This window comes from Oryctolagus cuniculus, chromosome 7 (assembly GCF_051225735.1).
Source record: "Oryctolagus cuniculus isolate XC-2025 breed Fujian yellow rabbit chromosome 7, ASM5122573v1, whole genome shotgun sequence".
NCBI classification, from domain to species: Eukaryota; Metazoa; Chordata; class Mammalia; order Lagomorpha; family Leporidae; genus Oryctolagus; species Oryctolagus cuniculus.
In genome coordinates, this window is record NC_142873.1 from 33,066,150 (window position 1) to 33,080,111 (window position 13,962).

Consider the following 13,962-nt stretch of genomic DNA (forward strand, 5'->3'; position numbering starts at 1 on the left):
AGGCCTGCTCTGTGCATGCTTTCTTAGCACAGTCTTCTCCCCATCTTCACTACCTGAGTGCATGCAGAAAATTGATCTACAAGACATATTTAGTCAAAATACTTCTGGGTTTCTTTGACCAGAAGGAGACTACGTCTTGGGAGACATAGCAAGCTTGGTAACTGATCAGAAGTGGGTACAGGACCTGTCCTCATTCCCCTGTTACCCGTGTGCAGGAAGAGGCAGGTATTGGGGTGGTTCATTCTTTTCCTATCATGGCCCCGAGATATAAAGCTGACATCTTTCATCCTGATTTTCTTTGTTTAGCTGGAGCAGGTCTTCCTCGGTCGGGAGGTGAGGAGTAGTGCGAAAGCTACCTTCACAGCACCGATGCATCTGATTGACTCAGGCCTCTGCAACCTCTGCTTTATTCTGAAGATTTCCTTTAGTTCACAGGAGAAAAAAGAAACAACCTGTGCAAAGGTCCTGAGGCTGGACCACCCCCATGTGATTAAAGGGACTGTAGCAGCCCAGTGTGGCTGGAGTGAAACGAGCCTTATCTCTAAGACCCAGCTAGCTCACCAGAGGCTTGCAAAGCACCACTGTGAGTCTGAACTGATGCTGCCCATTGGCTCACATCAGAAGTGAGGACATTCTGGCTGGGTAGCCAATCTCTCTCTTGAAAATGCTTCAGTCCAGTAGTTTTTAGATATCCAAAAGGAGTAAACTCAGAACCTCTACTGGAGAAAGGAAGGAAGGCAGGGGTGGGGGGAATACGACAGGCAGAGTAGTGGAAAGGCCATGGTCATCCAGACTGCTGTGTTGTCCTGTGCTGTGCTGTGCTGTTTGGCCTCTGCCAAGCTGTGCCCTCTGCAGATGCTTCTTCCTTCCTTGTTCCAGCTCAGGCCATTGAGCCCGGTCATCCCATCCATACACACATATCTCTGTGTTCACATAATTTGTTCTGCAGTTTGTTTGTTGAGTGCCTTAAGGTCAGAAACGATACCCTATCCCCAAGACCTCAGAACAGACATTTACTGAATGGCTGGAAATCGGATTTTAGGATCCTTGAGCCCAAGATGTGTGCTCTAGGGCCAGTGTTGGAGCCGTGCAGAGGAGACACCTACACTGGAGCACATTAGCTCCTTTCTGGAGTCACAGTCCTTTCCCATTGGACCTGTGGGCTCCCAGACAAGCCTGGCACAGGCCCCTGACTCACTCAGTCCATTCCCCAGCCCCCTCCCCAGGCCCAAGAATTGAGATGCTTGCAGTGGAGTAGGGCCTCCCAGAGCTGGAATAAGCTGGACACAGCCCAAATCCTTGCTTTCATGAGGGCTGAGCAGGAACCACAGGGCTGTGCTTCCATCTAGGGTGGGGAATGGGGATAGGAGGGGGATCCCATCACTGGTACAAGGTGCCCATGGGATAAATCCAGGCAGGAATCTACATCAATGCCCTTTTTAGCAGAGGAAACTTTCCTTGGCTTTTGCCAAAGTGAGATTTCAGCTGTGCCATTTGCTACTTGAGGAATCGAGGGTCTTCTTCTCTAATGCACCTGTCATGAAAGGCTGCTTTGCAGGAGCCAATTACCAGCATTAAGTCACACTTCAGTGAAAAGTGACTGTGGTGCAGGTGCAGCCACAGCCTTCCCTTCCCCACCCTCCCCCATGCCTACGGAAGCCCGCTCCGATGTGGCATTTGTCTTTCACACTCTACGAACTCACAGCACCAGCTCCTGTCTCTCAGCCATCACACCAGCAGCCATTCAAGGTGCCAGTGAGGCAGATGTATTTGTCTGGGGCATCAGGGTGTTGGAAAGCAAATCCTTTGTAGAACAAATGTGGAGAATGCTTATTTATTCGTTAGACACTTCAACTCATGTTTTCTGTAAAACTGGCTCTCAGGCATGAGAAGCAGGTACAAAAAAAGTACAAGAATGAAACAGAGAAGTCAGTGCCACACAGCTCTTCAAACAAGGGGGCAAAACTATTGTCTTTTGAGGAGAGGACTTGGGAACTGGGAGTATGGGCAAGAAGGAGAATTTTTTTTTTTTTTTTTGCTATACTTGAATCGTTTCTGGGTAGTATAATATCTTTTCAAAAAATGTTTTTAAGGATGGATTTATTTTTGACAGACAATGATAGAGAAAGAGGGAGGGAAGGAGGGTCAGGCTGAAGCCAGGAACCAGGAACTCCATCTGGGTGTCCTCCAGGGTGGCAGGGACCCAAATACCTGAGTCATCTGCTGCTGCCTTCCCAGGAACATAAGCAGGGAGCTGGATTGTCAATGGGGCAGCCAGGACTTAAGCCAACACTCTGACATTGAATACCAATGTTGTAATTTAACCTGCTGCCCCACGACATCAGTCCCTTTTCAAAAATTTTAACTCATCATATTGGATATATATATAGGCTTTTCCCATATTCAATTTTGAAATTCCTGTCATTCCACTTGTTTCCCCTTCAAGAAGCACAGAGAACCATTGTTGATCTTACTAAGTGCCACCTGCTTCAATATCCCTCAGTTCATCTTCATGACAACCTGCAAGGTAACTGAACGACCATCAATTTTGCAGGTGCAAAATCTTGGACTCACTGACATTGGCTCATGACAGAGTACACAGTAGATAAATGGTAATATTATCCCTAAAATCTGGGTCATGTCTGCAAAGCCTGTGTCAGACCACATTCCAGACTCCTAAGTCCTGAACCAAGGAGATCCAGACAAGCTTTGAGAGAAGGTTCCACAGATAGGATACTCTAAGATTGATCGAGAGGCATAAAGAGAAAATGAAGCCATCCCCTCCTTCCTCTGGTCTGCGATAACGTTTCCCATATCTCCATCCACCATACCCCTGCTAAGGGGTTTGTTTTCACTCTGCCTCTCAATAACACCTCATTTTTTTTCTGCAGTGTCTCCCAGACCATGTGGACCACACAGCAATTAGCTTTTCCCACCCTCTGTAAGCATAGAGGGTGGAAGTGTCTCTTAATTGCAGCCTACATCCACAATCCCCTCTCTCACACAAGCACAGACACACAAATTTATTTTGCACCCCATTTCAAATACATCAAACCAACACACTCCTACCAGAATGTTGATTCCACACTAAGACCTAAAGACTGGAATTAACCCTTATTGCAAGTGTTAAGTGGGAAGGGAATGAATGAACTGGAACAGCAATGAACAGCTCTGTTCTCAAGGCTGTATTGTACAAAATGAACCTCAACACACACTCATAGTCTTTTTGAAAGATCAGCAGAAAATACCATTGCCAGCAGCTCCCTGCTTAAAAAAAATGTACCCAGCCCCAGTAGGCCATGCCCAGGTTTTCTTTTGCTTGAGGCTTTGAGCCTGTCAGAATGTACTTCCTTCAGGAGGGCAGCCTGGTGCAGTGTGGGAGTTCCTTTCCTTCCTCCATCTGCAGTCCATGTACCACACACTCCTAGGGGTGTCATCTACATCATAATAATTGGTGGGTTATATATTTTGTCACCGTTTTCTGGCAGACAGCAGTCACAGGTGCTAGGCATCCCAACAGGACAGAATCCAATTTCTCCTGACCACCTTCCTGACTTGTCTGCCCCATCCCACCCTCTCCTACAGGGCTTCTGTTCCCCTGAAAGCTAGGAGACCTTGCTCTGGGGCTCTAGCCAGGACTTCTCAGTCATCATGATCATGGCAGTGGGAGGGGCGGAGTGGGAGGAGGGGAGTTTTTCAAAGTACTCACAGCTGGGCCCCCTCCCCCTGAGTTTCCTACTGGCCTTCAGGAGGAGAGGGGCCAGCCCATGCATTTTGAGAATCTCCCCAGCCGACAACGCTCAGCTGTTGGAAAGCCTCTCTCTGTGCAGAGGCAGAGCAGACACAGCCTAATAGGTTTCCAAGCTCGGAAGCACCTCATCCCTGCCCCACCACTGGGGCCAGAATCCCCACACGGCTCCTGCCTTAGGGTTAAGGCATCAGATGTGAACGTTATTTTGGAAACAGTTAACTGTCTTTCACTTGTGTTATTTTGGTGAACATTTACCCAGCTCAGAGAAGAACATTCTGAAAGGTCATCTCATTCAGTCTCCATGGCACATGTCTTTCCCCTATCCATGGCCCCCAGAGTTCCTTCTGACTTGATACCCCCAGCCCCTGCCAGGCACTCTTCCTCACTTCCAAGTCTTTGACCAAGTGTTGCCTTTGCAAGGAAACCTGCCCTGAGCACTCTCACCACAATGACAATCTCCATTCTTCATCCCCACCAATCTGCTCAACTTGCCCCACAGCACTCATGCCCTCTAAGGTGAGAGAATCTGCCTGCTGTGTTTGTTGTCGTCCTGTATTCCAGCCCCAGCACCAGAGAATGGGAGTTCCTTCCAGGAGACTTTGGTTTTTGTTTTGTCTGTTTAGGATTCATTATTTATTTGAAGGGAGAGAGAGAGAGAGAGAGAGAGAGGAAGTCTTTCATCCAGTGATTTACTCCCCAGATGCCTATAACAGCCACATCTGGGCTAGGCGGAAGCCAGGAGGAACTCCCTCCAGGTTTCCCACATGGGTGGCAGGAATCCAGGCCATCGGCTGCTTTAAGCAGGAAGCCAGATTAGAAGTGGAGGCCAGACTCAATCCCCGGCATCTCAAGCAGCAGCCTAACCTACTGCACCACAGTTCCCACCCTGACTTTGTCTGCTTTGTTCATTGAGTATTCCCAGTGCCTCAAACAGAGTCTGAGGCCCGTAGTGGGTTCTCAGTACAAGATAAGTGAATGAATGAGAATGGGGCTAAGCGTTTACCCAGAGTGTTGCAGCTGAAAGCCTGAAACCCAGGCTTCAGCTCTTGCCCACGCTATGCCACCCACTTCAGTAACAGTGAAGGTTTGCTCAAGTAGCCTCAATAAGGAGGAGTTGGCAATAATGAGCCACACAAATGAGAACCAAAATTAGAACTGGAAATTTCTCAAGGACTGAGCTAGCTCTGGGAATGCGGCTTTGCCTCTCTCCTGAGCCACGTGGTATTTCATCTCTCCCAGCAGCTCTCCTTCTCTGTTCTCTCTGCTCTGTTCTCTCTGTTGCACATTGCTGCTCCTTTACAGTTTGACTCTGTCCGTGGACCATGTGGCCTCTCTGGTTCCCCTCATCTGGCCTCCTCATGACCTTTCTACACCAGCAACCATTTCTAATTGACACTTGCTGTCTGCGTTTCCCTTTCAATTGGCTGGGTGAAGCCTAATTGGCCAGTGCATGTCAGCAATGGCTGTCCTTCCCACCCCAGGGAAGTCAGAGACCTGGGGTCACACAGCAGGAAGCACAGCCAATAAAATGTCGGAGCTTGTGACTCAATCAATAGCTTCTTCAGCAGAACTATTTACCAGCCTAGCTGCTGCAGAGACCAAGATCGGGAGGAAAGAAGATGGAGAAGGAGAAGTGGTGAAAAATCTGGGCAGCACACGCAAGGGTTGTGGAATTGTGGGCAGCTCAGAGGTGCTGGGCTCCTAGAAACTCTAGGGAATGGACCACAAAATGAGCAGAGGAGTAAGAAATCATTCACTCCTTTGCAGTTCTACTTTAAGCTAAGCTTGTTCTAACACTCGTCCTGTGTCTTTCTTTAGCCTCCTAGAGTCCAGTGACTTGTAAGGAGACCCAGAAAAAGCAAAGATTCCAGGCAGGTTGATAGAATTCAAATGCTGAAAGGAGAAAGCAGTTATTGTCTCTTGGTCCTCCCATCTCCTCTCCAGAATCCTCCAGAATCCCTCTTCCATCTCAGGGTTTTAAAAAGACCTTGGATCAACTTGTGGAGCAACTTGCAGGCTACCATTCAAATCCCTCTGGTGCTACCAGCCTCTTCTCTTTACCTTGAACTCCTATGTGTTAAGGAGACCTGTCCTAGGCACAGTGGTACAAACACACAGATAAGGGGAGCATTGGAGACTTAATGGTGGCCCCAGGGCATTGGGATTAAGGCATTGGAGTGAGAGTACCTTCTGAGACCCAGGTCGGATACATTTGCAGGATCCCAAATGTTAGTGGAGACGGCTGGAATAGAGGTCCTGGTCTCTCCATGAGAAAAGAATTTGAGACGTAAGACAGAATAGCAGTCAGCAAAGCAGCAAGGTTGAATGAGGTAGTGCATCTGTCAGAACAGGTGGGCAACTGTGCAGAAGATCTGAGGATACCCAGGCTACATTCAGACTGGGGTTTATATGGGGATGGGGTCCAAGTCTTCCTGCTGTTTCTCCTTTCTGAGTGTGAAATTCCTGCCAAGTGCTATCAGACTGGCTAGCTCCATTGGCACTGGGCCAGGAAGACTCTCCTCGGATGTCTGGGAAGGAGTGGGGGACCAGGACCACCTACAAATTGACCAAGTCATGGACAAGACATTGATGTGTGAATGCTGGGCTGCTTCCAAGGCACGTTTCTCAAGTAGGATGTTCTTGTCTTTTCCCTTTGGCCTCTTTCACACACATAGACTAATGGCTACTTCCTACCTATCACCCACACGTCCCACTACTAACCCATACCACCCTCCAACAATCACTTGGAATCCCAAGACACACCCAGGGCATTTCAATTCCCTGGCATCATCTCAGGGCAAATTCTCAGCCTAATAAGTGATATCGATTTGCCTATTAATATTTCCCATATTAATAAGCTGTGTGGACTCTTGCCATGAATTCAAGAAGAATTCTGAATACTGGTTTAAATAAACCAGGCAGCATGGTGAGTTTTTAAGTTTTTATTTAGTGAGAAAAAGGCATAGGAGAGTGAGGGCTCTATCTAAAAGAGAAAAGGAAATCCGGATTCATACTGAGCAGGGAGTAGGCCAAAAGCCAGCCATGTGGAGGAGCCTGCTGGCCAAGAAGCATGGAGCAGGTGGCCCAAAGGCCACGCACCCCAAAGGCATGGGGCAACAAGGGGACCAAGGGCAAAAGGCTGGGCTCACCGTGTTTCAGGCCTTTATCCACTTCCAAGGTAGCCTGATTGGCAGGTGGGCATACAGGTGTGGTCGGGTAGGGGCATGAGATTCCACAGGGGGCCTGGAGAAGGTATGGTCTTCCAGCTCACAAATCTAATTGAATTTTATCCTATATTCCTGCCTATATCAATAAGGACATCCTTCGGGACATCCGAGACCCCAAGACACACAGCCAGTGCCTTAGACTCTCACTATTGATGTCCTTTTATCTACAGAACCTGTTTCTTATGATGTTTATTTTGTACATTTATTTTTTTGACTTTTATTTAATGAATATAAATTTCCAAAGTAGAGCTTATGGATTACAATGGCTTCCCGCCCATAACGTCCCTCCCACCCGCAACCCTCCCCTTTCCCACTCCCTCTCCCCTTCCATTCACATCACGATTCATTTTCTATTCTCTTTGTATACAGAAGATCAGTTTAACATACATTAAGTAAAGAGCTCAACAGTTTGCTCCCACCCAGAAACATAAAGTGAAAAATACTATTTGAGTACTAGTTATAGCATTAAATCACAATGTACAGCACAATAAGGACAGAGATCGTACATGAGGAGTAAGTGCACAGTGACTCCTGTTGTTGACTTAACAAATTGACACTCTTGTTTATGACCTCAATAATCACCCTAGGCTCTTGTCATGAGCTGCCAAGGCTATGGAAGCCCCCTGAGTTCACCGACTCTGATCATATTTAGACAAGGCCATGGTCAAAGTGGAAGTTCTCTCCTCCCTTCAGAGAAAGGTACCTCCTTCTTTGATGACCCATTCTTTCCACTGGGATCTCACTCGCAGAGATCTTTCATTTAGGTTTTTGGTTTTTTTGGGTTTTTTGGGTTTTGTTTGTTTGTTTGTTTTTGTTTTTTTTCCCCATAGCATCTTGGCTTTCCATGCCTGAAATACTCTCATGGGCTTTTCAGCCGGATCCGCATGCCTTAAGGGCTGATTCTGAGGCCAGAGTGCTGTTTAGGACATCTGCCATTCTATGGGTCTGCTGTGTATCTCACTTCCCATGTTGGATCGTTCTCTCCCTTTTTTATTCTATCAGCTAGTATTTGCAGACACTATTCTTGTTTATGTGATCCATTTGGTTCTTAGTCCTATCATTATGATCAGTTGTGAACAGAAATTGATCACTGGGACTAGTGAGATGGCATTGGTACATGCTACTTTGATGGGATTGAATTGGAATCCCCTGGTATGTTTCTAACTCTACCGTTTGAGGTAAGTCAGCTTGAGCATGTCCCGAATTGCACATCTCTTCCCTCTCTGACCGTCCAGGAGCTGTTGGCACAAAAGAGTGGCAGAAAGGTAGGTTCAGGATGTGGGTGCTCACCTGCCTTCCAGTTGGTCAGGGGAGGAGACTGAACTGTTGGACCAGACTACCTGAAACGGGACAGTTTTTCCCCCAAATAGCAGACAAATAGCAGAGTAGTATGAGGGTGTGAGTGGGGGTGGACTGGGGGATAGGGGGTGGGACTTCAGCCCTTTTAAACACTCCTGTAATTTACATTTAAAAATAGAAAGAAGCTCATGAATAATTGGTGAGTCATGAGCAAGCCCCTTCAAAATACAGTCATGAATAAAATATCCAGCTTTGGCTCCTCTAATGGCACTGGGCTTTGATGTTTTATTGATGGATTCCCTGCCCTGAGTGCTAGGCAGACTACCAGATTAATTCATGTGCTTGGGCCCTTCGACCCTGCCAGGTCAGTGGGCTTGCCCTTGCTGGCTTGCTAACACATAAATACACAGCCCTGTTTTCGACAGCTCCAAGGAGTGGCCTTAGATCCCCTGGAACAGGAGGTGTAATTACAGGGATGTGGGAAACCCTTCCTGGGCCCACTGAGAGGGTGGAACTGAAGTCACCAGGGGCCATTGTTTGCAGTCAGGTGAGTACAGAGAGCAGCTGCCAGTGTGTCTCCCATATTATTGCTTCTTAAAGAGCCAGCAATGGAAAGCAGACATTAAGGAGCTGTAAATAATAATCTCCCAGAGCCTGGGGCAGAGCAATGCCCTGGAGGCACCTGCCCTGTCCAAACAGAGGCTTCCACTTGCCCTGAGGGCTGTGTGTGAGAAACAAGGGCAGAAGCCCCTGGAAAGGGCTCTCCTAGAGTAGCTGATGACGGATGCTGCAGAGGGAGGCTTGGCTTTGCACCCACCCAGGGAGTCTGCAGGCCGGGGCAGCTGTTGGAGACCCTATTTATAGGCTGAGCCACAGGGCTGCCTGGGGTGAGCTGCTGTCTGCACAGGTATAGGAAAAAGTATGGGGTGGGATGGGGGTAACTTTATGCCTTTCTTCCTTAAAAATAAATGTATAGCTCTTCCCTCTCTTATTCCCACTCTTATATTTAACAGCGATCACTTTTCAGTTAAGTTTCAGCACTTAAGAAGAATTGTGTATTGATTACAGTATTCAACCAAAAGTATTAAGTAGAACAAACAAAAAAAAATACTAAGAGGGATAACATATTAATTTGCTCATCAACAGTCAGGGTGAGGGCTGATCAAGTCACCTCACTGCTTCATGCAACACACACGGTGTCCACATGTCCCCCACACCCACCAGGAATGCCAACACACAGAGGCCCTGTCCCCCAGGAACTGATAGTAGTGACGTGCTGGCACTGCCTTTGCAATAATGGTGCACACGAGTGTACTGAGAGGGACACTTAACCCAGCTTGGACTGAGTGAAAAGCCTTACGGAGACGCAGCATGGAACTGAGCCTTGATGGATGTGAGGAGCCAGCTTGTCCAGAGGAAGGGGGAGTGCGGCTCAGCACTAGTGGGTGGTGGGCCCTGGAGCAAGGGAGGGCATCTGCAGTCCCTCCTTCTGCAGGGACAGCCTCTCTGAAATCTCAGAGTGACCCATCTAGCCTTGGGGGTGGTAGGAATTGCAAGTGATGTACTTCCTCCCTATCATGAGCTGGGCCAGAAAAAAAGATGTGGAGCTGTGAGCCTATAACACTTATGAACTTGACCTTGAGCATTAGCCTCCAGAACAGCATTGGTCTAGTGGGCAGGGAGGACTGGAAGCTGCTTAAGTTTTCAGCAGAAGCCCTGTGTAGCCTTAAGGGGGCCAGTATGCACTGACCAGCCTTTAGGAGGCCCTGCAGAGCACAATGGGGTCCTTCTGTCCCCTGCTTCCCCATGTCCAAATTAAACCCATCCTCTGGGCCCGGCTTAAGTGTATCCTTTCTCTAGAAGACTTCTCTGCCCCCTCATTAAAAGTGAATTTCCCCTGCTATCCTATTAATTCCTCTAGCATAGATCTTATGTACTTGTCATTTCCTCCTCTGGACCACGTTCATTTTTGTATCAGGTGCACAGCCTCTGCATAATGCCTACCACATAGTAGGGCTCCAACAGTGCTGAATAGATGAGGGAGTTAATTGAATAACTAATTGAATAAGATCATTTCCCACTGTGGCCTCCTTCCCAGGAAGCAAGCTAGCCATCATGCACTTGGGATGAATGTTAGAGAAGAGGTCTCTCTTCTTATAGGTGTAAGATGAGACACAGACAAGCAGCCTTAGTAAGGGATGGGGCTCTTACTGAGACTCCCACAGGCTGAAGCCCTGGAGGAGTGATTCAAAGCCATCCATCCAGAGCCCCTGGAACCCCAGCTTCTGACAAAGGCTTACAGAGCCCCAGATCCATCAGAGGCTGACAGCTCACCCTGCACATGCTTGGCAGATAATTAGCCTGTGTGAACCGGGGACTGGCACTTTGGGAAAATAATTACAACAGGTCAAGGGCTCAGCCAAAGCAAAATCAAAATGAAATCATATGGACTGCTGAGGTCAGGGAAGAGATGTGCTTGTCTTTGAAATCCCATCAAAGTGGTTAGGAAAGGAAGATGGGAGTGAGAAGGGGGAGGGATGAGACAAAATGAGCAAAAGTCAGATTCCTGCACCTGATGAAATTGGGGAGTTCTGGCTGGGTGCAGACCAGCCTGCCTGATAACATTCCATCTCTGTCTCCTCACTCGTCAGGGGCTCAGGGTGTGCAGGCTTTGCCCACGCCCATGCATCATCTTTGTCTACACACACACACACACACACACACACACACACTCCAGCCCCTCTCTCCCTTGAAGTTGGATTTCAGGGAAAAGGTTAAAATTACAATGTTCTGCTGCAGAATTGCTGAGACTGGAAGACCACTTGAATTATGAAATCAAGCAATTAAGTATTAAGCAGCGATCGGATGTCCAGGTGTGTGCCAGGCTCACAAGGAGTGTGTTAGGAACAACGGGACTCCTCCCAACCATCAGTGCTTTCTCTCTTGACTGGGGAGAATATTAACGTCTGTGAGATACCACAGAAACCACACAGGAAGCAGTAGACACCCAGTGTCCATTCGTTCCTACCAGTGTGAGCAGGTGCGTGTGGAGGATTTGGAAACAATAGGCTAAAAGAAGGCCTGCTTTTCATTGTCACCATAGCCACAAGTCTAGAGAGTGTTTGTGATGAAATACCTCTTCCCCACAGCAACAGATGGCTTGTACTGCCCCTCCCGCGCGGATCATCGCTGCCGAGAGGAAGCCGGCTGACAAAGGAGTCACACGGGTGAGACTGGTCTGGGAGCACCTCTCAGATGCGGAGGGCTCCTGGGGGAGGTTTGAATAGCAGGTACAGTGCAGGGATGCTGGTCAAGGTCCCACCTCCGCGGCTCTCACGTGGAGAGGAGCGATCCGCAGATCAAAGACTCCTCACCGGCTGTCTGTCAATGAGTCCTTGGAGGAGGAGCCTCCTGATTGGTTCCCTGGAGCTGTAACCGTGGAAAGAGAAGCGTGTCTGCTCTGAGAAGGTCCTTGGGTGGGCCCCGGAGCACAGGAGAGAGGACAGGCAAGATTCCTAGAAGAGAAGGAGGTGTGATGTAGAGACCCTGGATGGGGTCCCAGGGCACTGAGACAAGAAGAGAAAGCTCTTGCAAGATAGAGAAAATGAAACAGGCAGCAGGGCACAGGGTGCATTTCTTGGAATCCACAGAGCAAGCAGCAAAAATGGAATGTCAGTCTTGGAGAGGACAGTTCTCAGAAGTGCTCTCTCTCCTGCTCTCCCTCTCTCCCTCTCCCTCCCACCCTCCTCCCTACCCCAGAAGCAGCATCACTTCTCAGTAGGGGGACCTGAGAGAGGTGGCTCCATGGAACTGAAGGGCTGTCAGGAGGGAGCTCCAGAGGCAGAATTAGGCTCTGCGGGTAGAAATTACAGGGAGGCAGATTTCAATACATTAGCCTGATATTTTCTTGCCATTAGAGATGTCCCAGGGTACGCTACACTGCTTGAGGGGTGGTGAGTGCTCAGCCACTGTACCCGATCCGATCCGTACGTAGCTGAGCGACCGCTTACTCGAGGATCAGAAGGTGCCGTAGGAGACATTCCAGTAATGAGCAGGGGCCTTGGGGCCATCTGCAGAGTCCTCTCAAAGTCTGAGATTCCTGTGATTTCAAACCCCGTCCTTGATCAAGCTCTTGAATTTAAACCACACTGCCCAATATCCAGACTCACCCAGCCAATCATAGCAGTATGCATGACAGTGCTCAGGGACACACTCTCCCCACCCCCACCAGAGCCCTGTGAATCGGCGCTGGAGGGAGGCCAAAGGACCACTGCCCTGCGTTGATTAACAGTCTGTCAAAATAACGCCAGCCTCGGAAACAGGAGACCTAGGTCCTGCTCTTCAGCTTGTCCCTCACTAGCTCTGGAACCCTGGGCAACCCCTCTGACCCTTCCTTTCCTTGTCCAGCAAATGAAGACAGTAGTTCAGAGCCATCCTCAGATTCTGTCCAGTTTCAAGCAATTCTCTTCTCCTGATGCCTTACTGAGAAAACCGAAGCAACCGGATGAGAGTCACATCACCTTCCCACCTGAAGCCTCTGGAATCACATATCCTGCCTTGTCCTTTGCTACAATGGAAAAGCGTCTCCACGGCTCTCTGAGGTCAGCTTCTCTACTGTCCTCCAGACCCAGTGTCCACTAGCATGCCAGGACGCTGAGATTATTCCCCCACTTCCTGCATCAACAGCTCTCCCTTCCCTACCAGGTCATTTCCATCAGCGCACAGCCAAATGGAAACAAAGCACCTTGCGATCATGGTCACATCCTGATGTTAACAAATCTACCCCAAGGATGAACTCTGGAGTGGCGGTTACTGAGCTGCTTGCGCTGCTTGCATCTCATATTCGGGTGCCTAAGGTCGAGTTCTGGCTCTGCTCCAGATTGCTGCTTCCTGCTACGGTGCACCCTGGGAAGTGGCGGGTGATGGCTCATGTACTTGGGCCCCTGCCCCTCACATGAGAGACCTGGACAGAGCTCTCAGCTTCTGGCTCCCACTTGTCCCCAAGCCCAGCTGTTGGGAGTATTTGGGGATCAAACCAGCAAATGGGATATCTCTCTCTGTATGTCTCTCTGGTGTCTTTCAAATATTAAAAAGAAGGTGTAGACATTTGGTGAAGTGTTTTAAGACTCTACTTGGGATGCCTGGGTTCGCTTCCTATCCAGATTCCTGCACATGTGCGCCCTGGGAGGCAGCAGATGATGGCTCAAGGTCTTGGGTCCCTGACACTCATGTAGGAGACCTGGACAAAGTTCTGGGCTCTTGGCTTCAGCCTGGTCCAGCCCCAGCTGTTGGGGGTGTTTGAAATGAACAACCCTATTCACCAAACTCACCAGCCAACACTAAAAGTTATTCAGCTGCCAAGAGGCAGATCTGAGACTTGACTCTGATCTCTCTTCTCTCTCTCTGAAACTCTTTCAAATAGATAAATAAATCTTTTTTCAAAATTGAGTTTAAAAAAAAAATAGGTGAAATAATACCGTTAAGATTTTTTTTAAAGTTAATGTGGGGAGCAGGAGGATAGGTGAGGATGTGAGTGGAACATGCTCAGATATGTGATGACAGTTGCTGGCTTTGGGGGAGGGGTACATGGGACTAAATTACACTATAGGCTGAGCATCCCTAATCTGGAAGTGTGAAATCTGAAATGTCCCAAAATCTGGAACTTTTGATCAATCATGTGACACC

The 13,962-nt window shown here is 48.6% G+C and overlaps 1 protein-coding gene across 1 annotated transcript in view; it reads left to right on the top strand.

Moving 5' to 3' along the window:
• Nucleotides 1–13,380, top strand: part of FAM78B (family with sequence similarity 78 member B) — a 125,124-nt gene extending 111,744 nt beyond the window's left edge. The window contains exons 2-3 of the mRNA XM_089299643.1: nucleotides 11,427–11,504; nucleotides 12,685–13,380. Coding sequence (XP_089155769.1) covers nucleotides 11,427–11,504; nucleotides 12,685–12,691 — 85 coding nt within the window. The 3' untranslated portion in view covers nucleotides 12,692–13,380. The remainder of the gene's footprint in view (nucleotides 1–11,426; nucleotides 11,505–12,684) is intronic.
• Nucleotides 13,381–13,962: the final 582 nt, after the last annotated feature.